This window comes from Lepus europaeus, chromosome 13, assembly GCF_033115175.1.
Source record: "Lepus europaeus isolate LE1 chromosome 13, mLepTim1.pri, whole genome shotgun sequence".
Lineage (NCBI taxonomy): Eukaryota > Metazoa > Chordata > Mammalia > Lagomorpha > Leporidae > Lepus > Lepus europaeus.
In genome coordinates, this window is record NC_084839.1 from 726,338 (window position 1) to 746,461 (window position 20,124).

The following is a 20,124-nucleotide window of genomic DNA, read 5'->3' on the forward strand; positions in this document are numbered from 1 at the left end:
CCCCTCTGGTGGCCGGGACCACCTGGGCTCCCGCGGTCACGCCAACATTCGTGACCTCTGAGCCTCAAATTTATCCTGACTCTGCTGCAAGACATGAGAGCAGCTGGGGTCTGTCCAGGGGATGGAACAGGCCAAGGACACGTTCCCCTATACAACAGGAGGACGGGTAGAGGGCGCGCCCATGGTAGGGGAGGGGCTTTGCACCATGCCCAAAGACCCCATGCCACCACTCGTACAAGGCACTGAGAGCCCCCCAAGTACGAATTCCCTAGGGGGAAACTGATGGGCAATAAACTGGCTGACGGACCCCAACTCCAGCAGCGTCGAGAGAGACAGGCGCCCTCCAGAGCACAAGGCCGGCCTCAGCGCCCACCCACGCTGGGTGGCAAGGGTGGCTCCCTGAGGTCAGCAGCCCCGGGTTTCCTGGTCAGTGACAGGTGCACCGAGACCACGTCCACACGTACCTCTGGGCTGCACGGTCAGGTGGGCCACGACCTTCTGGGAGCCGATGATGTTGACCGCCTGGCACTCGTACTGGCCCTGGTCGTGCAGGGCCACCCCAGAGATCCTGAGCGTCCCCGACGACAGGACCAGGTGCCGCCTGTCCACTGAGAGCTGGCTGCCTGCAAGGGGCTCATGTCAGTCAGCAGCTCGGGGGCAGGACTTAGGGCAGGGGGTGGGCACTCTGCAAACAGAGCCGCCCGGGGCTGCTCTGCGCCTGGCTCTGGGCACACAAGGACAGCAGCGCCGGTCCCACCCGCCAGGCAGACTCGGCCACGCGCCTGCAAGGGAGTGGGGAATGCACGGAAGGGGGACGGCCAGGCCTCCACCCCAGGGCGGCTCAGGGGTCTCCGTGAGGCAGGAAGGACGGGGCCCTGCTTCAGGTGGGGAGGCGGAGTCCAGGGCAGACCGGGCGCTCCAGATACGGAGCCCGGAACACGGGGAAAAGCTGACGGGGACTCTGGGAACAGTAGAAGCCGCTTGTTTCAGTGGCTTCCACCCCTGTCCCCAGAAACTCCTGTCCCACAGGCTGCTGCATTTTGCTAAGATGCGGACGAAGGGCAAGACGGAGACCGAGGGGAGAAGGCAGGGCCCTCGCTCCTCCCCACCACAGGGCTCTCGGCAGCAGGAGCCACCCCGGGCCGCGTCTCACCTCCCTTGGTCCAGGCGATGACCGGCTGTGGGTAGCCCGTGGCCTCACACTGGAAGTCGACCGTCTGCCCCTCGACGGCGATTCTGTCCTCGGGAGTCACGGTGAACTGCGGCAGAGCTGGGGACAAGGACACAGACGTTCGTTCACTGCTGATCCACTCTCTCAACAGTCAATTCCGTAACATGGTCCAGACAGCACCATACTTTCTGCTACTTCCACTCGTGAAGTAAAACAGCAAAACAGAACTTTCTATAACACGGACTGTCCCAAGTATCTAATGCGAGTCTCCTCGTTTGTATGTGCACAACGTCTAATGATCCCATCCTGGACTTCAGAGCCCTCACAGGACTGAAACACTTTCTTGCAATGATCATTTTATGAAAGATAAAGATCACCTCTGGACTTGTAACAACCTCCCGTCTCGATTACAATGTCCGCTGCAGGAGAAGAGTTCCATAAATTATTAATGACCTGCTTCTATTTTATTTATGCAAAGTGATTCCCGCAAATGTAAAAAAAGACCCTCTTATTTCTTTGTGGATTCAGGATAGGAGGAAAAAATGCTGCCTCCTGCAGGAAAGCGAGCCTCGAGAACAGCATGCTGGCGTCTCACACGGGACAGCAGCCGCAGGGCAGCCAGCAGCCCCTGCCCGGGATACGCCATCGGCGCCAGCTTCTGCACGACCCGGTGGCTCCCAGGGGATTCCAGGCGGGAGGCAGGCGCACTGCGGGTACTGAGCACATCAGATTTGGCTGTGTGTTGAGCGGCGCCATTCTAGAGACAACGAGCACGGGGGGCTGCCCGTCAGGAAGCCTGGAGACAGGCCCCACACGGCCCACGCCAGTAGCCCCGTGTGTGGTACGAAGGTGTTCCGTGCCCGTCTTCCAGGGGGAGTCCTGCCGGCTGCCAGGAAGATCCGCCAGAAACTTCCTTGAGTCCAGAAGGCGCCACAGATCTTCAAGGGAGCAACCGTGCTGGGCTTCGTGTGGGCCGACACCCAAGATTCGTTCCTGTTCCACCTCCTGTGCCGACTCAGCTACCATGGATCGCTTTTTCTGGATCGAGGCCAACATTCTCTGTGCGCGTCCTTAGGACCAGACCCAGCACGTACAAGATGTCACCGGGCAGGCACTGTGCACAGCAGGTGAAGCCACAGCCGGGGCTGCCGGCATCCCATCTCAGAGTGCCTGGCTGAGGCCTGGCCCCTCCGCTTCCACGCAGCTTGCTGGCAGGGAGGCAGGAGGTGGGGCCCATGTGCCTGGACTCCTGCTACCCTCTTGGGAGTCCTGATGGCGCTCCTGGCTCCTGGCTGCAGCCTGGACCCGTCCTGGCTACTGTGGGCATTTGGAAAATGAACCAGGGATACCAGTGTCTTCCAAGTGGATATAAATAACAAGCAGTTTTCAAAAAGGCAGCATTGGGTGAAAACGCCAAGCACTGGGGCCAGCACTATCCCGCACCTGCAGTGCCAGGACCCCATGTGGTGCTGGTTTGAGTCCCAGGTGCTCCATTTCCAGCCAGCTCCCTGCTACTGCACCTGAGAAGCAGCAAATGATGGCCCGAGTCCTTGGGCCCTTGCTACCTGCATGGGTATACACGTGAAGCTCCTGACGCCTGGCTTTGGCCTGGTCCAGTCCCTGTTACGATGGCCATCTGGGGAGTGAACCAGCAGGTGGGAGATCGAGATCTCTCTGTTTTTAAATTATTTTTTTATTTATTTAAAAGGCAAAGCACCTAGTCCTGGACCCTCCACTGCCCGGTGCTGCACCTACCAGCAGGGGAGGGTGGGAAGACACTGAGGGGTTTTCAAAGGGAGTGCCCCTGGGGCGCATCAGACGGGGGGGGCACACGTGGCAGGGCCATCCCCAGCCCGGCCAGCCCCACGGCGGGAGATGTGGCTGACGTTCATGAGTGCACAGCCCCCACCCCTCCCGCCCCGTGAGAGGCTGATCTCATTTCTCAACCTCAATCAGTGTCTGCATGCAGACAGAAACGTCAGCTGGTGCAGCTGCGCAGGGGAGTGCGGTGGTGACGGGGGAACGTTAGTTACAGGACTTCAATTCCAGGATGAGGCCATTTGCACAAAAGCCACGCCCCCCAATCAAAACCACCAATGTGGCTGTGCGAAGACAGCTCGGGAGCCGGACACCCAAGGAGCAGACAGCACAGGGGTGGGCAGGGAGGGCGGGGGGAGGCGTGGAGACCCCGGGTCTGTGTCGTTTCTGTACCTCCCACAAACTTCCCACTTCACAACGTAGAAACCAGCCATGGGAGAGAGAGAAAGGATTAGAAGGCCTTTTTAGTGAGATACTTGCAAAGAACTTCCCGGGTCTGGAGAAGGACAGAGACATCCTAGTACAGGAAGCTCATAGAACCCCTAATAAACATGACCAAAAGAGATCCTCACCACGACACGCAGTAATCAAACTCACCACAGTGAAACATAAAGAAAAGATTCTAAAATGTGCAAGAGAGAAACGTCAGACCACTCTCAGAGGATCTCCAATTAGACTCACAGCTGACTTCTCATCAGAAACCTCAAAGGCTAGTCGTCCCTCTACCCCTCCTGGACTTTCGGGACTAATGTAACCCATATAACTCCTGCTTTATAAGAAACAAAAGGGGGGAATGTTAGGAAACTGGGGCAGTTTTAGCCAGGTGGCCGCATGGCCCAGCTACCTGAGCCAGGCTCCACCCCCCATCCTAATGGGATTCGCTGCTCCTGCTTCCCTGCCCACCCTCAGGCAAAGTTCTAAAAGGGCCGGTTCCTGGACACGTGCTCTCTCGGCTCTTCCCTCCTGCTCTCTGGGTTCTTCTCTCTTAGCCCTTCTCTCCTGCGCTCTCTTGGCCTCTCTTGGCTCCTCTCATCTCTCTTCTCTCTCCTCTCTGCTCTCTCCTCTCTCTTAGCTCCTCTCCTCTCTGTTTCTCTTATACTCTCTTTCTCTCTCTTTCCCTTTACCACCCCTTCACTCCAGTCTGTTGGGTGTTCCCCAATAAACCCTTTCCCTTAAAAAAAAAAAAGAGGGAGGTACCTTTCACTGAAGGGAGGAGAGAACTTCCAATTTGACTATGACCTTGTCTAAATATGGTCGGAGTCGGCGAACTCAGAAGGCTTCCATAGCCTTGGCAACTCATGATGGGAGCCTAGGGTGGTTACTGGCGCCATAAACTAGAGTGTCAATTTGTTGGGTCAACAACAGGAGTCACTGTGCACTTGCTCATGTGGGATCTCTGTCCTTAATGTGCTATTCATTGTGATTTAATGCTATAATTAGTACTCAAACAGTATGTTTCACTTTTTCTGTGTGGGTGCAAATTGTTGAAATCTTTACTTAATATATACTAAATTGATCTTCTGTATATAAAGAGAATTGAAAATGAATCTTGATGTGAAAGAAGGGGAGAGGGAGTGGGAGAGGGGAGGGTTGTGGGTGGGAGGGAAGTTATGGGGGGGGGCATTGTAATCCATAAGCTGTACATTGGAAATTTATATTCATTAAATAAAAGTTAAAAAAACTAGGTTATTAATTATGTATTTAGGTGATGTTAATAAATTCTAAGGCATATAATTAAAAAAAAGAAAAGACAAAGAAACCAGCCAAGCCATTCTATGGGCATCTGAAGATAACTGGCAACAGCCTCAAGACCACAGGCAGTGCCAGGACCCCGTGTGCAAAACTGGGGGCTTCAGGAAGCAGCACCCCAGATCTGCAGGTGACAGGCACAGCCCTGCGTGCGTCTGCACACGCTCGACACGGCAGCCAGACGCAACTCCCTTCTGTGCAGGACACGAGCCGATGGCCACATCGTCGGAACTCAGCCGCGCGGTGCTGAGGGTTGTGGGTAGAAGCACGGCAAGGAAGCAGGAAATTGCGGCGGGCACGGCGCGAGGCGGGCGGAGCTCGAGGGGCCCCCGGGTGCAGTGCCACAGGCCCCCGCGGCTCGCGGACCTACCCTGGACGATGATGAAGGCGGTGGCCTGGATGCTCTCAGCTCCGCTGGACGCAAAGCATGCGTACTCCCCGCTGTCCGCCTGCACCACGTTCTGTATGTAGAGCCCGCCGGAGGGCGTGATGTTCACCCGCGGGTCGGCGGGCAGGGGCGTGTGGTCCCCGCGGGTCCAGGTGATCCTGGGCGGAGGGTGGCCCGTGGCGCTGCACTCCAGGGTGACGCTCTCGCCCACCAGCACCTCCGTGTTCTGTGGCTGGATTACAAAAGTGGGTCGAGCTGTCACAGACAGAAATGCTCAATTAATTTCTTCCACCTTAAATTTTTGCTTGATTTTTTTTTTCCTATGGTCAGGCTCCTCGTTCTGTTTTCCTCCAAAATAAATGGAAAAAACGAATCCCACGCTTTCTTTATTTCTAATGAAACGTACGGACAGTGGGACAGTGAAAGGTCTGTGCCCAAGGCCACGGCTACACGGAGATAATGTTCTTCAACACCAAATCCAGAAAAAAGCCACTTACTAATGCGTTTCAGGGGAAGGTTTCTGCGGAGAGACTCACATAGAGGAGGGGCAGAGACAACTACAGGGAACACACTGACACGGAACATGTGGTTCTCACTACACACTGACACGGACCACGTGGACTCTCACTACACACTGACACGGACCACGTGGACTCTCACTACACACTGACACGGACCACGTGGACTCTTACTACACAATGACACGGAACATGTGGACTCTCACTACACACTGACACGGACCACGTGGACTCTCACTACACACTGACACGGACCACGTGGACTCTCACTACACACTGACACGGACCACGTGGACTCTCACTTGTACACACTGACACAGACCACATGGACTCTCACTACACACTGATATGGAACGTGAACTCTAGCTACATACTGACACAGAACATGTGGATTCTCATGACATGCTGACATGGACCACATGGGCTCTCACTGTACATGCTGACATGGAACACGTGGACTCACTGTACACACTGACACAGACCACGTGGACTCTCACTGTACATGCTGACACAGAACATGTGGACTCTCACTACACACTGACAGGGAACACGTGGACTCTCACTACACAGTGACACAGAACACGTGGACTCACTGTACACACTGACATGGAACACATGGGCTCACTGTGGAGGCACACACTGACACGGAACACGTGGACTCGCACTACTCATTGACATGGAACACGTGGACTCTCACTGTACACGCGGACACGGAACACATGGGCTCACTGTGGAGGCACACACTGACACGGGACACCTTCAGACACACAACCACTTGGATCAAAACCCAAGGTCTGGGCACCTCTTACCCAGGAATGATCCTGGTAGGACCATAACCTATTGACATGTTTATATAAAATGACATATACACAAATCCTAGAGCCAAAAAAGCTCCCAAAGTCGGCGTTATTTTGTAACTTAATTGCTTGCAGAATTTGGTCCCTCTCCCATGAAGGAGCCGCTGGCCTTGGTCTGCCCCATCTGTGGAGAATGTCACACCGCGTGCCGTGCAGGGCTCCGCCAGCAGCAGCAGCTGGTTCTGAACTATGCTCTGTCATCCTAAACAAACTCGCCACGCCTCTGCATCTCCCAGCGCGGGGCCCAAAGTGCTCTGGATAAAGAATAGGGACCGGTGATGACAAAAGATTTGGAAAAATGTCCACGCACTCCCCACGCCGGCTTGGTAAATCACGGTGCACCGAGGCACGGAATTCTACGTGGCTGCGCAAAGGAAAAGTGCAAGCTGCTCGTCACGTGTGGACGCGACGGAGCAGGAAGCTTTCTGAGATGAGCCTGCACGTGCTCGCTTTGTAGAAAGATGGAGAATAAACCCCCGAGAGCCCTCTGGGTAGTGCGCTGGGCTGGGCGTTAGGTGGGTGAGAGAAACAAGAGGCAGAATTCCTAAGTTTTTGTCTGTGTTAACGTTGGAGTCGAGTGTCTGTGATAAGGTAATAGTTCACTTCCATAGCTGGTGTGGGAGATGGCAGAATACAGAGAGTCACCCTCTTGGAACCTGTCGGGGTCATGGTGTATCCGCCCTGATAGGGAACTGTGCTCACAGCCCGACAGCGCCACTTCTGGGACTTCAAGCCTGCGGGAGGCCCACAGCCCCCTGCTGTCACCACCCAGGACAGTGTGTTCTGAACAGTGTGGGCAGCCACAGGCAGTCACCCCTTTTGTTTATGCTTAAACATATGGATGGAGACATCCCAGCACAGACAAAAGGCTAAGGAGGCTCCAGCAAGAGGCAGGAAGAACCGTATGTCACTGCTACTGCTACACTTTTTTTGTCACAACTGAAACCTGCATGTATCACCTAGGTGTTTTATTGTACCCTTGTAATCAATGATTGATAACAGTTTACGATCTGGTAAGTGGAAGAACCTTGTCAGGAACTCTTTGTAACCCCAAAAGTCTTTTGGATATGTAAATCCTCTGTGCGCCTTCTTGTGTACAACTGGTCATGTTCAAATACTGTTGGACTTGTTGAATAAACGAGCCTTGATCAGGATTTGTCTTGGCTCCATTCTTTGCGTCCTTGTCCCCTCATTCCCACTCTGTTTCAGGAATCCCGGTTCTCTGTGCTGCAGGCCGGCACAGAACAGGACCTGCACCGCCGCCGGGGGCTTTGGCCACACAGTCCTCGCGCTGCTTCTGAGCTCTGTGTGGTGCTGAAGGAGCGCGGAGACAGCGTGCGAGGGCTGCATGCGGCCACGTCCCCGTGAAAACTCGGACAGACTTGGACTCCACGTGATCATCACGTGTTATCAGATGCTGCTATTCTAAGACTAAAACTGTAAAGCCCGCGGCTAATACAGACAGAACACGGAGCAGGGGCCAGCGCGAGCTGTTGGGGGTCGGGGAGGGGTCACCCCGCAGGGCGGCATCTGGGCCGCCTGCTGCCCCCACAGTCCCTGGGCACCAGGTGGCGGCGCTTCCTGTGCGTCCCGGGGCTGCAGCAGCACAGCCCCCACAGCGAGCTCAGGCTGTCGCTCCTGAGAAAGGGGCAGGGATTCAGATGCAGCGGAAGTCAGCGCAGGACGCTCAGGCCATTGAGGGCGGCCGCCCCGTCCAGGAGTCGCTCCACCTGCAAACACAGCGACCCTGCAGCTCCACGATCCCTGCCAACCACCTCGCGCCTGCTCCAGAGCATCTCTCGAGCACCTCGGTGTGGCCCCCGGGGGCTCAGCGCCTCGGGCTAAAGGGATGGTGTTCAAGGCCTCCGCCTGGCCACAGCGTTTGCTCCCTGGGGTTTTCTCTGAGCTGAGCGCTGGCAGCTAGGACTTCTCGTCCACGCAGACACACTGTGTCCACACAGGGAGGCAGCAGGTACGCACGCACCAGCCCAGTTTACAGGGTGCTGAGAATCCAGAGGAGTCACGCAAAACCACCCACAAGCTGTCGGGTGGCGTTTACCACAGCCTGGAGCATCAAATGCCAGGGCGACGCTGACCCTGGAGAGACCTGTGAGGCCACAGACACAGAGGAGGCTGCAGACTGGCCTGGGGAGGACGCGGAGCCTGCGAACCCCACAGGGGCTGGGAGGAGGAGGCCCCAGAGCACAGGAACCTGGGGAAAGGAGGGGGACCCCAGGGCACGGGGACCTGGGGGAAGGAGGGGGAGCCCAGAGTACAGGAACCTGGGGAAAGGAGGAGGCCCCAGAGCACAGGAACCTGGGGAAAGGAGGAGGCCCCAGAGCACAGGAACCTGGGGAAAGGAGGGGGACCCCAGGGCACGGGGACCTGGGGGAAGGAGGGGGACCCCAGGGCACGGGGACCTGGGGGAAGGAGGGGGAGCCCAGGGCACGGGGACCTGGGGGAAGGAGGGGGAGCCCAGGGCACTGGGACCTGGGGGAAGGAGGAGGAGCCCAGGGCACGGGGACCTGGGGGAAGGAGGGGGGAGCCCAGGGCACAGGGACCTGGGGGAAGGAGGGGGATCCCAGGGCACAGGGACCTGGAGGAAGGAGGGGGACCCTAGGATACGGGGACCAGAGGAAGGAGGGGGGACCCCAGGGCACAGGGACCTGGGGGAAAGAGGGGGAGCCCAGGGCACAGGGACCTGGAGGAAGGAGGGGGAGCCCAGGGCACGGGGACCTGGGGGAAGGAGGGGGAGCCCAGGGCACAGGGACCTGGGGGAAGGAGGGGGAGCCCAGGGCACGGGGACCTGGAAGAAGGAGGGGGGAGCCCAGGGCACGGGGACCTGGGGGAAGGAGGGGGAGCCCAGGGCACGGGGACCTGGGGGAAGGAGGGGAACCCCAGGGCACGGGGACCTGGGGGAAGGAGGGGGAGCCCAGGGCACGGGGACCTGGGGGAAGGAGGGGGGACCCCAGGGCACGGGGACCTGGGGGAAGGAGGGGGAGCCCAGGGCACGGGGACCTGGGGGAAGGAGGGGGAGCCCAGGGCACGGGGACCTGGGGGAAGGAGGGGGAGCCCAGGGCACGGGGACCTGGGGGAAGGAGGGGGAGCCCAGGGCACGGGGACTGGAGGAAGGAGGGGGACCCCAGGGCACGGGGACCTGGGGGAAGGAGGGGGAGCCCAGGGCACGGGGACCTGGGGGAAGGAGGGGGAGCCCAGGGCACGGGGACCTGGGGGAAGGAGGGGGATCCCAGGGCACAGGGACCTGGAGGAAGGAGGGGGACCCCAGGGCACGGGGACCTGGGGGAATGAGGGGGGAGCCCAGGGCACGGGGACCAGAGGAAGGAGGGGGGACCCCAGGGCACAGGGACCTGGGGGAAGGTGGGGGGACCCCAGGGCACAGGGACCTGGGGGAAGGAGGGGGACCCCAGGGCACAGGGACCTGGGGGAATGAGGGGGGAGCCCAGGGCACGGGGACCAGAGGAAGGAGGGGGGACCCCAGGGCACAGGGACCTGGGGGAAGGTGGGGGGACCCCAGGGCACAGGGATCTGGAGGAAGGAAGGGGAGCCCAGGGCACAGGGACCTGGGGGAATGAGGGGGCCCCAGGTGACAGGGACCTGGAAGAAGGAGGGGGCCCCAGGTCACAGGGACCTGAGGGAAGGAGGGGGCCCCAGGTCACGGGGACCCGGGGGGTCTCGGGGTCAAGGCTGCTCTCCCTGGAGTGAGACTCCCGGGACTTCTCCCAGGCCCTGGTTCCTGCCCTGGCCAGTCCCTGGGTTGTCACGCTGAGGAGGAAGGAGCTCGTGGCCCCTGGCTGGAGAGCATGCTGCGCTGCCCTGGCTCTGGTTTGCTCTGCATTTGTAACGAGGCGTCAGTATTCCGGATAGGGCGGTTCCACATCAGCACCAGGCTGACATCTTCTTCTAGAGAACCAAAGGCCAAAGAGAGGCTGCGCGGTCCTGGTCTCTGCAGGTTCCGGGCCATCCCTGCCTGAGGTGTCCACGCAGGGGGTGAGCGAGGCCCCGACAGCACCTGGGCCGCTGCGGCCTCCCCGGCAGAGCCTGGCACGGGAGCGCCTGGGGCTGTGGTGCAGGCCTCGGTCCAGCCAACTGGGTGCAAGGAGAGGGGGAATGCCCGAGCCAGACGCCCTCCACGTACCTGGAGACCCAAAGTACCTGAGGGTCACCTCCTGCGTCTTCACCTCTCCGGCCACGTTCTTGGCCATGCACTGGTAGATGCCCTGGTCTGTCTCCTGGGTGTTCTGGATCATCAGGGTGCCGTCGTCCAACAGGTTTAGGCGGGAATCTGTCTTCATGCTCAGCTCGTTACTACAGAGACACAAGGTTAAAGGCACGAGGGAATGCCACGTTGTCCCCAGCGGGGCGGGGCCCGTGGCACCTGGAGACAGCAGGGCGCCTGCCTCCCAGGAGCACCTCCCTTCTCGGCCGCCCCCACCCATGCGGCGACTCCGGAGAACGCGCCCGTGAGTCTGAACCCCTGCGTGACTCTCACATTTACTTTCACTCAATCGCAGTGTTTCAAGAGCTACCGACTTCCAAAGGGAAGAAAAAGAAAAATAAATTGAAACAATTTCAGGGCAGGGCTGGGGTGCAGCAGGTTAAGCAGCTGCTGGGGGTGCCGGGGACCTCGTCCCGCCTCCGCCTTCTGACCCGGCTCCCTGCTAACGCGCCTGGGAGGCAGGCGACTTGGCTCAAGCACCGGGCCGCCGCCTCCCACACAGGAGCTGGAGGGGGTTCCTGCCTCCGCTGTGGGCCGGCCCGTCCTGGCTGTGTGGTGTCTGGAGGGTGCATCAGCAGATGGGGCCTGTCTGTCTGTCTCGCTCCTCCTTCCCTCCTTATTGCTATTTCTGTCACTGACTCAAACAAATGAAAAAGAACAAATGTGAAACATTAAAGGAAAGATTTTCCTCTGTTTCTGGTGAAAGACAAGGCAGAAATGCATTGTACGTTGTTACAAGCAGAAGACACACCCACGTGGCCCTCCCGGGATGTGGCGGAGAGCAGGCCCCGCACGCGGGTGGCCGGGCAGTGATCAGACACTGCAGCCTCCTGGCCAGAGCAGAGTGGACACCGCCAGAGGGCAGCGGTGTGAACACAGCCCCCGCTCCCTCCCCAGCACAGCGCCCCTGCTCAGCTGCTGTGTGGCAGGCGGGGGGGCACAGGTGGTCTTGCCCTTTGCACCTTTGCACCTGGGAGAGGCAGAGAGTGACGCGCGCTCTCTGGGGGCGGTCGAGCCCGCAGGGTGTCGGGGGGACTCGGTGACATGGGGCTGCCAACTCACTTGTTTCGGAGCCAGATGATCTCGGGCTTGGGGTTGCCCTCGGCTCGGCAGGTAAAGTACACGGTGTTGCCCGAGGTCACGTCAGCGTCCTGGGGCTCTGACGTGATCCGTGGCCGCTCTGCGCCAACAGAGGAGACCGGTGAGGGCGAGACGGTGGGGTCCAGACCAGCCCCGCAGCCGGGAGAGATCAGACGTTCCCCACAAGGCCCAGAGGCCCGCAGGTGGCAGACATGGGGAGAGCCCCCACCCCCCCGCCCACACAGCCTCCTCAATGCCCCTCAAGGAAGCGAATGCAGGGACCCCGCAGAACCCACCTCTCGCAGGAGGACGCCCCCGAGTGCTGAAGACACAGGGACGCCGACACCCACAGGGGCAGCTCCCATCCCCCACCCCCCTGCCAAGGAGGGCAGCATTGCCCTCCCCCAGGCCTGGGAGCAGCAATGCCCACGACTCCCCAGGCCTGCACTTGAACCTTGGCAGCCCTGGGTGGGGCACGAGGGTGGGCCTGCAACCTTCCCTCCAGGCCCCCAGCTGCTATCTGGTCACCATGCTCGCCTGGCCCTGCACCCACGTGGGAGACCAGGACGGAGCTCCTGGCTCCTGGCTTTGGCCTGGCCCAGGCCTGGACATTGTGGCCACCTGAGGGGTGAACCCGCAGATGGAAGATCTCTGACACTCCGCCTTTCAAATATGCAAACATCTTTAAAATAAATAAACAAAAGATGAGAGAAAGTGGGACAATTTATAAGGAAAATTCTGTCCTGCCACTCAATTTGATTTCGTCTTTTTGGGGTACTTTGTACACTGAGGGGTCGCATCCACGCAGCAAAATGCACACACCCATGGAGGTGGCCACTGCCACCCTGGGCAGCACCTGTGTGGAAACCAGAGCACGCCGCTCCGACCTCGACCCCGCAGGTGAGCACCCCGGCCTGCACACAGGCCTCCGGACAGGAGCAAGGGCAGCTCACTGCGCTCATGCTTGCAAAGAGACAAGGAAAACCCAGTTTCTCACCGGGTGCGGAACAGCTTTGTTTTTTTAAAGCACTTACTTATTTTAAAGTCAGACCAAGAGAGAGAGAGAGAGAGAGAGAGATCTTCTACCCTTCTACCCGCTGTCACTCCCCAAATGGCCACAACAGCCAGGGCTGGGCCAGGCGGAAGCCAGGAGCTTCCTCCAGGTCTCCCCCGTGGGTGCAGGGGCCCAAGCGCTTGGGCCATCTTCCACTGCTTCCCCAGGCCATTATCAGGGAGCTGGATCAGAAGAGCAGCAGCCACGAGTGCAACCGGCTACCCCACTGCACCACAGGGCTGGGCCACAGACAAATGGCGGAGCCAGGCCCAGAGAGGAAGGCCCCTTCCCTGCAGGGCCCACTCACCACAGTTCAGCTCCTCCGGGGTGATGGTGGCCACCGAGCGCCCTTGGATGCGTCTGGGGAATTCACAGGTGGCGGCCGCCTGAGCATTGCCCGACTGGGCGTAGGTGCGCAGCAGGTCCGCCAGCCACAGGATCCCGCAGTCACAGTGCAGCGCGTTGGAGTCCAGTCGGCTGCGGGAAGGCCATGGCCGGTCAGACACGGGGTCACACGAGGCACTGCCCCTCCCCCGGGGCCCCGAATCCACAGGCTCGCTGTGGGGACAGCTGGGCGTCCGGCACCAGAAGGGGTGTTTTCTGTGCCAGGAGACCTGCCCTGCCTGAGGGGGGACGAGGCAGGGACACGCACAGGCAAAGGACCCAAGTGGCACGAGACGAGGGGTCGAGGGCCACAGGCCTGCGGCAACAGCATGAAGCCGGCCCACGCACCACGGACTTGGGATCCCGTCTGGCTCCTGTGTTCTCTCGCTCAGTCCCCACACCCTCCTATGTGGACCTGACCGTGGCCGTGGAGCTGCAGGTCAGTGTCCAGGAAGCCCTAGGTCCCCTCCCAAGAGGCGGCAGCAGAACCTTCCCCGGGGGAGCAACGGTTTGTGCGCCAAGCAGACGGGCAGAGGACGAGTTTCAAGCAGGGACACCTGCCCTCTGACCGGTCGGCAGGGTGCTCTGCCGATACACAGGGCTGACGTCTGGGGAGGGCTCAGCCAGGACCACGGAGCTGCGGTGGCCCCGGGCTGGCACTGTCACAGCCGGGTGCTGGCCCCGGACACCAACTTGGAGGGGCTGGGCATAGAACAGGCCCCCAGCCAGAGCGGCCATTCCCCGGGGGCAGCACAACACCTGAAAGGGGCCGGCCGCCTGCCAAGGCACCCACTGGGATAACAGGACCGTGGGCAGTGGGGGGACTGGGTGCCCACAAGAAGGGGTGGCCCTGGCTGTCCTTCCACACCCAGCAAACCATCAGCAGGAGAGGCACCACTGCCCCCTGCTCTGAGGCCAGAGTGGGGCTGCCTGGGGCTGGGGTCCCGGGAAGGCCAGGCTGGCAATAGCTGTGGACACAGTGGCCAGGGCAGGAGGAGCCCTGTGGGTGCGTTGGCAAAGCCCTCATGGACCTCCCCCGGGTTTCCTGGCAGGGGGAGAGGGGCCGGGCTCATCAAGGGCCCAGCTTCCCCCCTGTGCTGTCCAGGAGGCCGGGCAGGCCAGCACAGTTGCCAGGATAACCCGCCCCTCGGCCCCAAGCCGTCCGGGCATTTTCTGAAGTCTTCGCTGGCATTTCCACAGCCTGCCTTGCCCCGACTATCCCATAGAGGTGGTGACAGATTTCTGTACCCTAAAGAAAAGCATCGGCCCTCACAGAGCCTCACTGAGGAGCAAAACCAACCAGCGGCCACTCGGGTCTGGGGCCTGCTCCTCAGGGGACACGCAGCCGCGTGGCTGAGAGGACAGGGGGTGGCCAGAGAGGCCAGAGCCCCCCTCAGGCCTGCAGCCTTATCGCGTGACAAGAAACTGCAGGCCTGTCTGACCATGTGTGGCCCACACGGGACAGAACACAGCACACAGGTGCTTCCCACGCAACTGGAAATCGGCTCGGAGAATCTACGGACACCTGAGAGGCGCCCACTCACGCTGGAAGGACGGCCCGGCCACCCTCCCAGCCGTCTGTTTCCCACGTGGCCCCGGTGCCCATCCCTCCCTCTGCGTGCACCCGGAGGCCTGGTGTGGCTGCAGGAAGCACCTCCCGGGGTCAGTGAGGGCCCAGCTCCGCGGAGCCACACTCACAGTCTCTTCATGGACTCCAGGCCGCTGAAGGTCCCGGGAACCAGGTGTGTGATCCGGTTGTTGTGCAGGAACCTGTGGGCAGAGGCCACGGGCAGAGCGGGTCTCAGAAGTGAGGGGAAGAGCAGCAGCAGACGAATCAGCTCTGGAACTCAGCAGCGGCAGCCGCTCGGCACAGACGGCCGTGGGCGCAACCCCGCGGGGCCACAAGGCCACCGCTTCCTGTGTCAAACCCTCAGTCCCGCCCCGGGCTGTCCACCCTGCACCAGAGCGGAACCAGGCCTCCAACAGCCATTGGCCTCGCCTCAGCCGGGCCCGGCCGCGCAACCCCAGGGCCCACTTACAGCCGCTCGAGCTTCGGCAGGTGTTGGAAGGCCTCGGGGTCCAGCGTCTCTATCTGGTTGAAGTGCAGGTATCTGCCGGGTTGGAAGCAGAACACACAGGACTGAAACAACCCACTGCCGTCAGACCCGCCTCTTGGGGTCAAAACCAAACCATTGCAAGTGCATGTGTCACCAAGGAATCCCTACGTGTCCACAGCGCATGGGACACAAGAGAAAGCTGGACCGGGAGACTCAGGACAGGGGCCAGCCACGCGTTCTGTCCGCGTGGCCTGGGTGGGCACAGCGGGAGTCCCAGCCACGCGTTCTGTCCGCGTGGCCTGGGTGGGCACAGCGGGAGTCCCAGCCCGCATCACCCCCGAATCTGACCAAACCACACACGGCCACATCCTATCAGCAACATCTGTACAGAAACCCCAGCTCCCGCAGGACCCAGGCAAGGCCAGCACAGGGACAGGGACAGGGGGAGGCTGGGGAGGACGGTGTGCGCCCCCAACACCTTCAACTACACGGGAGCCAGGGCCACACCACCTCGCCTGAGCCGCTGCCTCCTGTCCCACACACAAACTGGGAACAAGCAACGTCCTCTCGTCCTGCACACTCACGTTTCCCTGGGCAGCACGAGGCGGCCTCAGCCCAGGGCCCCGCGGGGCGGCCCCTGGCCCAGAGAGCAGAGAGGGGCTCGGCTGCACCACCAGAGTGTGGGCTCTCACCGAGGTGCCGTGGGCCACACGAGGAACAGGAGCAAAGCTCAGTGCTTTCAGGTCAGACTCACAAACCCAACCCGGTCACCGCATGTCCACTCCCTGGGCAGAACCAGCATGGCGGGGGGAGGGGAGCCCCGAGCCTGTGAGGCCCCTCCCCAGGGACCCGTGTCAGGGCCCTGCTCACCACAGGCAGGGCTGTGCCCACCCCTGCATGCCAGGACAGGAAGTGGGAGAGCCCCACCCCGCCCTCAGTGGTGGTCCCAGGGGAGCATCTGACACTGACTCCCAAGGCAGATGGAGGCAGGCTGAGATGTCCAGTCCCCATCACAGGCCCCTGCTCTGCACCGGGCAGCATGGGGCTCAGACCTGAGACACGGCCAAGCTGGCGGGCCAAGCCCGTTCCTGTCCAGCCAGCCAGGGGGACGTGTCCCGGGCTTCACGGGGAGGGTGACCCAGGCCCTGCCCAGGCAGGACACCTGGGGTGTGCAAGGCCCAGCACAAAGGGGTTGGTCCTGATCCCTGCCCCTGCCCCAGCCGTGCAGGACTCCAGGCACCCCGGGTGTCTCCTCCCAGAGAGAGCTGGCGGTGTCCCAGTAAGTGAGGTCATAGTGAATGAATGCCCCTTCTCTGAGACGCTCGGCAGCCGCTGGGCAGCACCCAGCACACACTGCGAGGCTTCCCACGCCGGCCGGAGTGGCGGCAGTGCACAAGAACGGGGCCAGCAGATCCAGTGGAGCCTCCCTCCGCGGGGACACCTGGCTTGTGCTCCAGGTGACGCTGCCAGCCTCCCAGAGAGCGCCCTGCCTGGGGGGACAAGTCATCCCGTGCACCGTGAAGCCAGGGCTCAGCAGGCGACCCGGCTCCCGTGCCAGCACAAGGCAGCGGCCCCCTGGAACCCCACGCCCCGTTCCTGTTTCTGCCAGCTTCCGGCACTTCTCTCCCCAGACCCCAGCCCCTCGTCCTTACCCCGCCTGACCCCCTCAAGCTAGAGCCCGGAGCTGCCGGCTCTGATCATGGAATCACGTATGCGTCAGGCACAGACCTCACCCTCTGTCACCTGCCGCTGAGCCCGGCTCCTCCCCTCCCCTCGACGGCTTCTCCCCACAGCCTCGCGCCTGGGCAGTCAGCAGGGGAAGCCCGGCTCTCCTCTGGAGCCAGCACAGGCACAGGGCTGGCAGCAGGACACGGCAACGCACATGGCCGCAGTGGCAGGGTCACACGGAGGTCCCCTGCAGCTGCTTCCATCCCTATCTGCCGACCCCACAGGAGGGGGGGTCCAGCGTCCCGAGTGCAGGGCGACTGCCTGGGAACAGAGACCTCCCATCCCCCAGACTCTGCATCGCGAGACCAGCTGACTTCACAGGCGGCCCAAGTACGGGGGCTCAGTCACACGCAACAACGGCTAACTGGAACTGCACGGAGGGAAGTGTGTTCTCTCCACATCCACGCCGTCATGGCTGAAGAGATGAAACCGTGCAAGGGGGCCAGGCCTGGTGTCACCTGCACCCCAGGAGGCGCAGAGCCCACCGACCTCGCTGTTCTCGGTGCCACGGAGCACGGTTGGAGGCGGGGCGCTGCGGCTGCGGCGTGGTCATGCACCTGCCCCCTACAGCCCAGCAGCATAGACGTGCATCATGCAAGCAGCACAGAGTCCACCACAGCAACGGGCACGGGAGGGGAGGGCACTTACAGTTGCTCTAGAGAGGAAAGTCCCTTAAACGCTTGCCTGTCAATTGCCTGGATCTCATTCTTGTACAAATAGCTGAAACAAGAAACACGGGCGAATTAGCACACAGACAGGCACGCTCCAGACGGAGAAGGGTGACGTCAACACACGGAGACGGTTTTAGATGAGCAAACAGCATCTGCAGTGGCTGCAGGCGCTCTCAGGGGACTCCCTGCCCTCCGACCTCAAGTTCAAGTCCACACCCAGGTTGGGGGGGTCACACCATTGCTCTGTGTGTCACCCGATTCCCCGGTTTCTAGACAGCGGCTGTGGATGACAGCTCTGCCCCAAGCCTGCAGAAAATCAACTCTCCCTGCACAAACAAGAGGAACGCCCTGAGCGCGACCCGCGGTCACAGACACAGCTCCCAAACAGCCAGACGGAGCAGCCCGATTGGCTCCTGGGCCTCTCCCCACCTGGAATCCCATTCTCCCAAGACAGAGCGAGAGGGGCTGTCACTGCACGGCCGGCCAACTGAAGACGGCCTCTACGTTTTTAAATGAATACAAATGTTAAAAGAGGAGTCACATGAACGTCACAGCTCAAGTTCATGTTTTTCCACACCGTCTTCAGCCACATGCGAGTTCCGTGGCAGCTGAGCAGCCCCCGAGATGCGCGGCCTGGTCCCCCACTAAGGAGCCTGCTGAGCCTAACGCTAACCCCCCCACACCCAGGACCACAGCTCTCACAGAGAGGCGTGGTCCCAGAAGGAGCCACAGGGCCGTGCTCAATGGCCACCAGTGTGGAGCGCAGATCCCCAGGACCATGCAGGACGGAGAGGCTCCGGGCTCAGGGGTGCTGGGCACAGGTTCCCAGGAGCACGCAGGGCAGAGCCGGCTCCACGCTCAGGGCAGACTGTCGGGGGCGTTACTTCTGACAGAGCACCAACTTCTGAGGCGGGCAGACGCACACGTCTCGCTCCACACTCCTGGCTCCTGACTGGGGCAGGAGGCCTCGAATGGATGACCTGGTGTCAGGGTTCCACCTACGCGTGCTGCCACACAAAGGCCTTTTATGCAATGCTCATGGCGCCAGAACTTTCACTCCAGCGGGCAAGGTGTTTTACTGCATTTTAACTCATAAATGAGAGCAGACATGGAGCCTGGTGGCCTGGAGACCCGTACCCCACACCAGAGTGCCTGGGTTCAAGTCCTGGCTCCAGCTCCTAACACACAGGCTGGGAGGCGGCCGTGGTGGAAGAAGTCTTGGGTCCCTGCCACCCACGTGGGAGACCTGGACAGAGTTCCTGGCTTCCAGCTATAGCCCAGTCAGTCCTAGCTTTTGTGGGCATCTGGGGAGTGAAACAGCAGCTGAGAGATCTGTCTGTAGGTCTCCCCCTGCCTATCCAATAAACAAACGTAAAACAAGTAAAAAAACGTCTGGTGCACATCGGCCATGTCTGGTGCTGCGAGGCACTGAAGCATTTCTCACTTCTCCCGTGGCGCAGCTATGCCGAGAGGACCTCAGCGATCATCAAAAGCCTCAGCACCCCGCTAGAGTCCCACAGGGACCGGCTGCCGGCACCCGCAGCTGGCCTGGCCAGGGAGTCACCTCGCTGGGTTGTACGGGCTTGAGTCCTTGGCAGCCAGATCTTGAGTAAGAAATCAACCTCCTGCACCTGTTTCTCCTTCTGCACAGTGGACAGAAGCACCGAGGGGAAACCGACAGCCGCAAGCGTTTAGGAAAAGCCCACCACTTCCCGCTGCGGCTTGGGTCATTCTCGAGGTCGGGCAGCGTGCAGGTGCCCACGCCCAGGTCAAAGCATCCGCGAGAGCCCAGCTGGAGCTCATCCTTTTAAAGAATACGGGGGTGGCTCGGCGCTGTAGCTCGGTAGGCTAATCCTCCACCTGGAGTGCCGGCATCCCATATGGGCGCTGGTTCTAGTCCCAGCTGCTCCTGTTCCGATCCAGCTCTCTGCTGTGGCCTGGGAAGGCAGTAGAGGCTGGCCCAAGTGCTTGGGCCCCTGCACCCACATGGGGACCAGGAAGAAGCACCTGGCTCCTGGCTTCGGATTGGTGCAGCTCTGGCTGTTGCGGCCACTTGGGGAGTGAACCGACGGAAGGAAGACCTTTCTCTCTGTCTCTGCCTCTCACTATCTATAACTCTACCTCTCAAAAAATAAATAAATAAAATCTTTAAAAAAAAAAATAAAGAACACGGGAACCATGTTCACAAAGACTCGGAAGTGTGGCTCTGGGAGAAAAGCCCGCAGTGACCACTTCTGCTCATACGGTGTATCCTTGTACCGCATCACAGAGATGACCTTTGAGTCCCCTCCTCGGGAATCCATTCCAATATCAGGAAGTCATGGAAGGCTCAGGCCTACCAGAAGTCACTCAGCTCTAGGAAGGAGGCACGGACGCTCTTCTGAGACGACACACTGGCACTGACTGACTAAG

At 60.6% G+C, this 20,124-nt stretch overlaps 1 protein-coding gene across 2 annotated transcripts in view; it reads right to left on the reverse strand.

The window, feature by feature from the left end:
* Window positions 1-20,124, reverse strand: part of PXDN (peroxidasin) — a 71,119-nt gene that overhangs the window by 19,314 nt on the left and 31,681 nt on the right. Inside the window, exons 4-12 of one of the 2 annotated variants that reach the window (XM_062208901.1) lie at window positions 17,690-17,761; window positions 15,296-15,367; window positions 14,955-15,026; window positions 13,180-13,349; window positions 11,801-11,918; window positions 10,658-10,827; window positions 5,109-5,381; window positions 1,154-1,270; window positions 465-623 (exon numbers count right to left, since the gene is read on the reverse strand). In XM_062208901.1, coding sequence (XP_062064885.1) covers window positions 465-623; window positions 1,154-1,270; window positions 5,109-5,381; window positions 10,658-10,827; window positions 11,801-11,918; window positions 13,180-13,349; window positions 14,955-15,026; window positions 15,296-15,367; window positions 17,690-17,761 — 1,223 coding nt within the window. The remainder of the gene's footprint in view (window positions 1-464; window positions 624-1,153; window positions 1,271-5,108; window positions 5,382-10,657; window positions 10,828-11,800; window positions 11,919-13,179; window positions 13,350-14,954; window positions 15,027-15,295; window positions 15,368-17,689; window positions 17,762-20,124) is intronic. The other variant, XM_062208900.1, reaches the window with a different exon arrangement.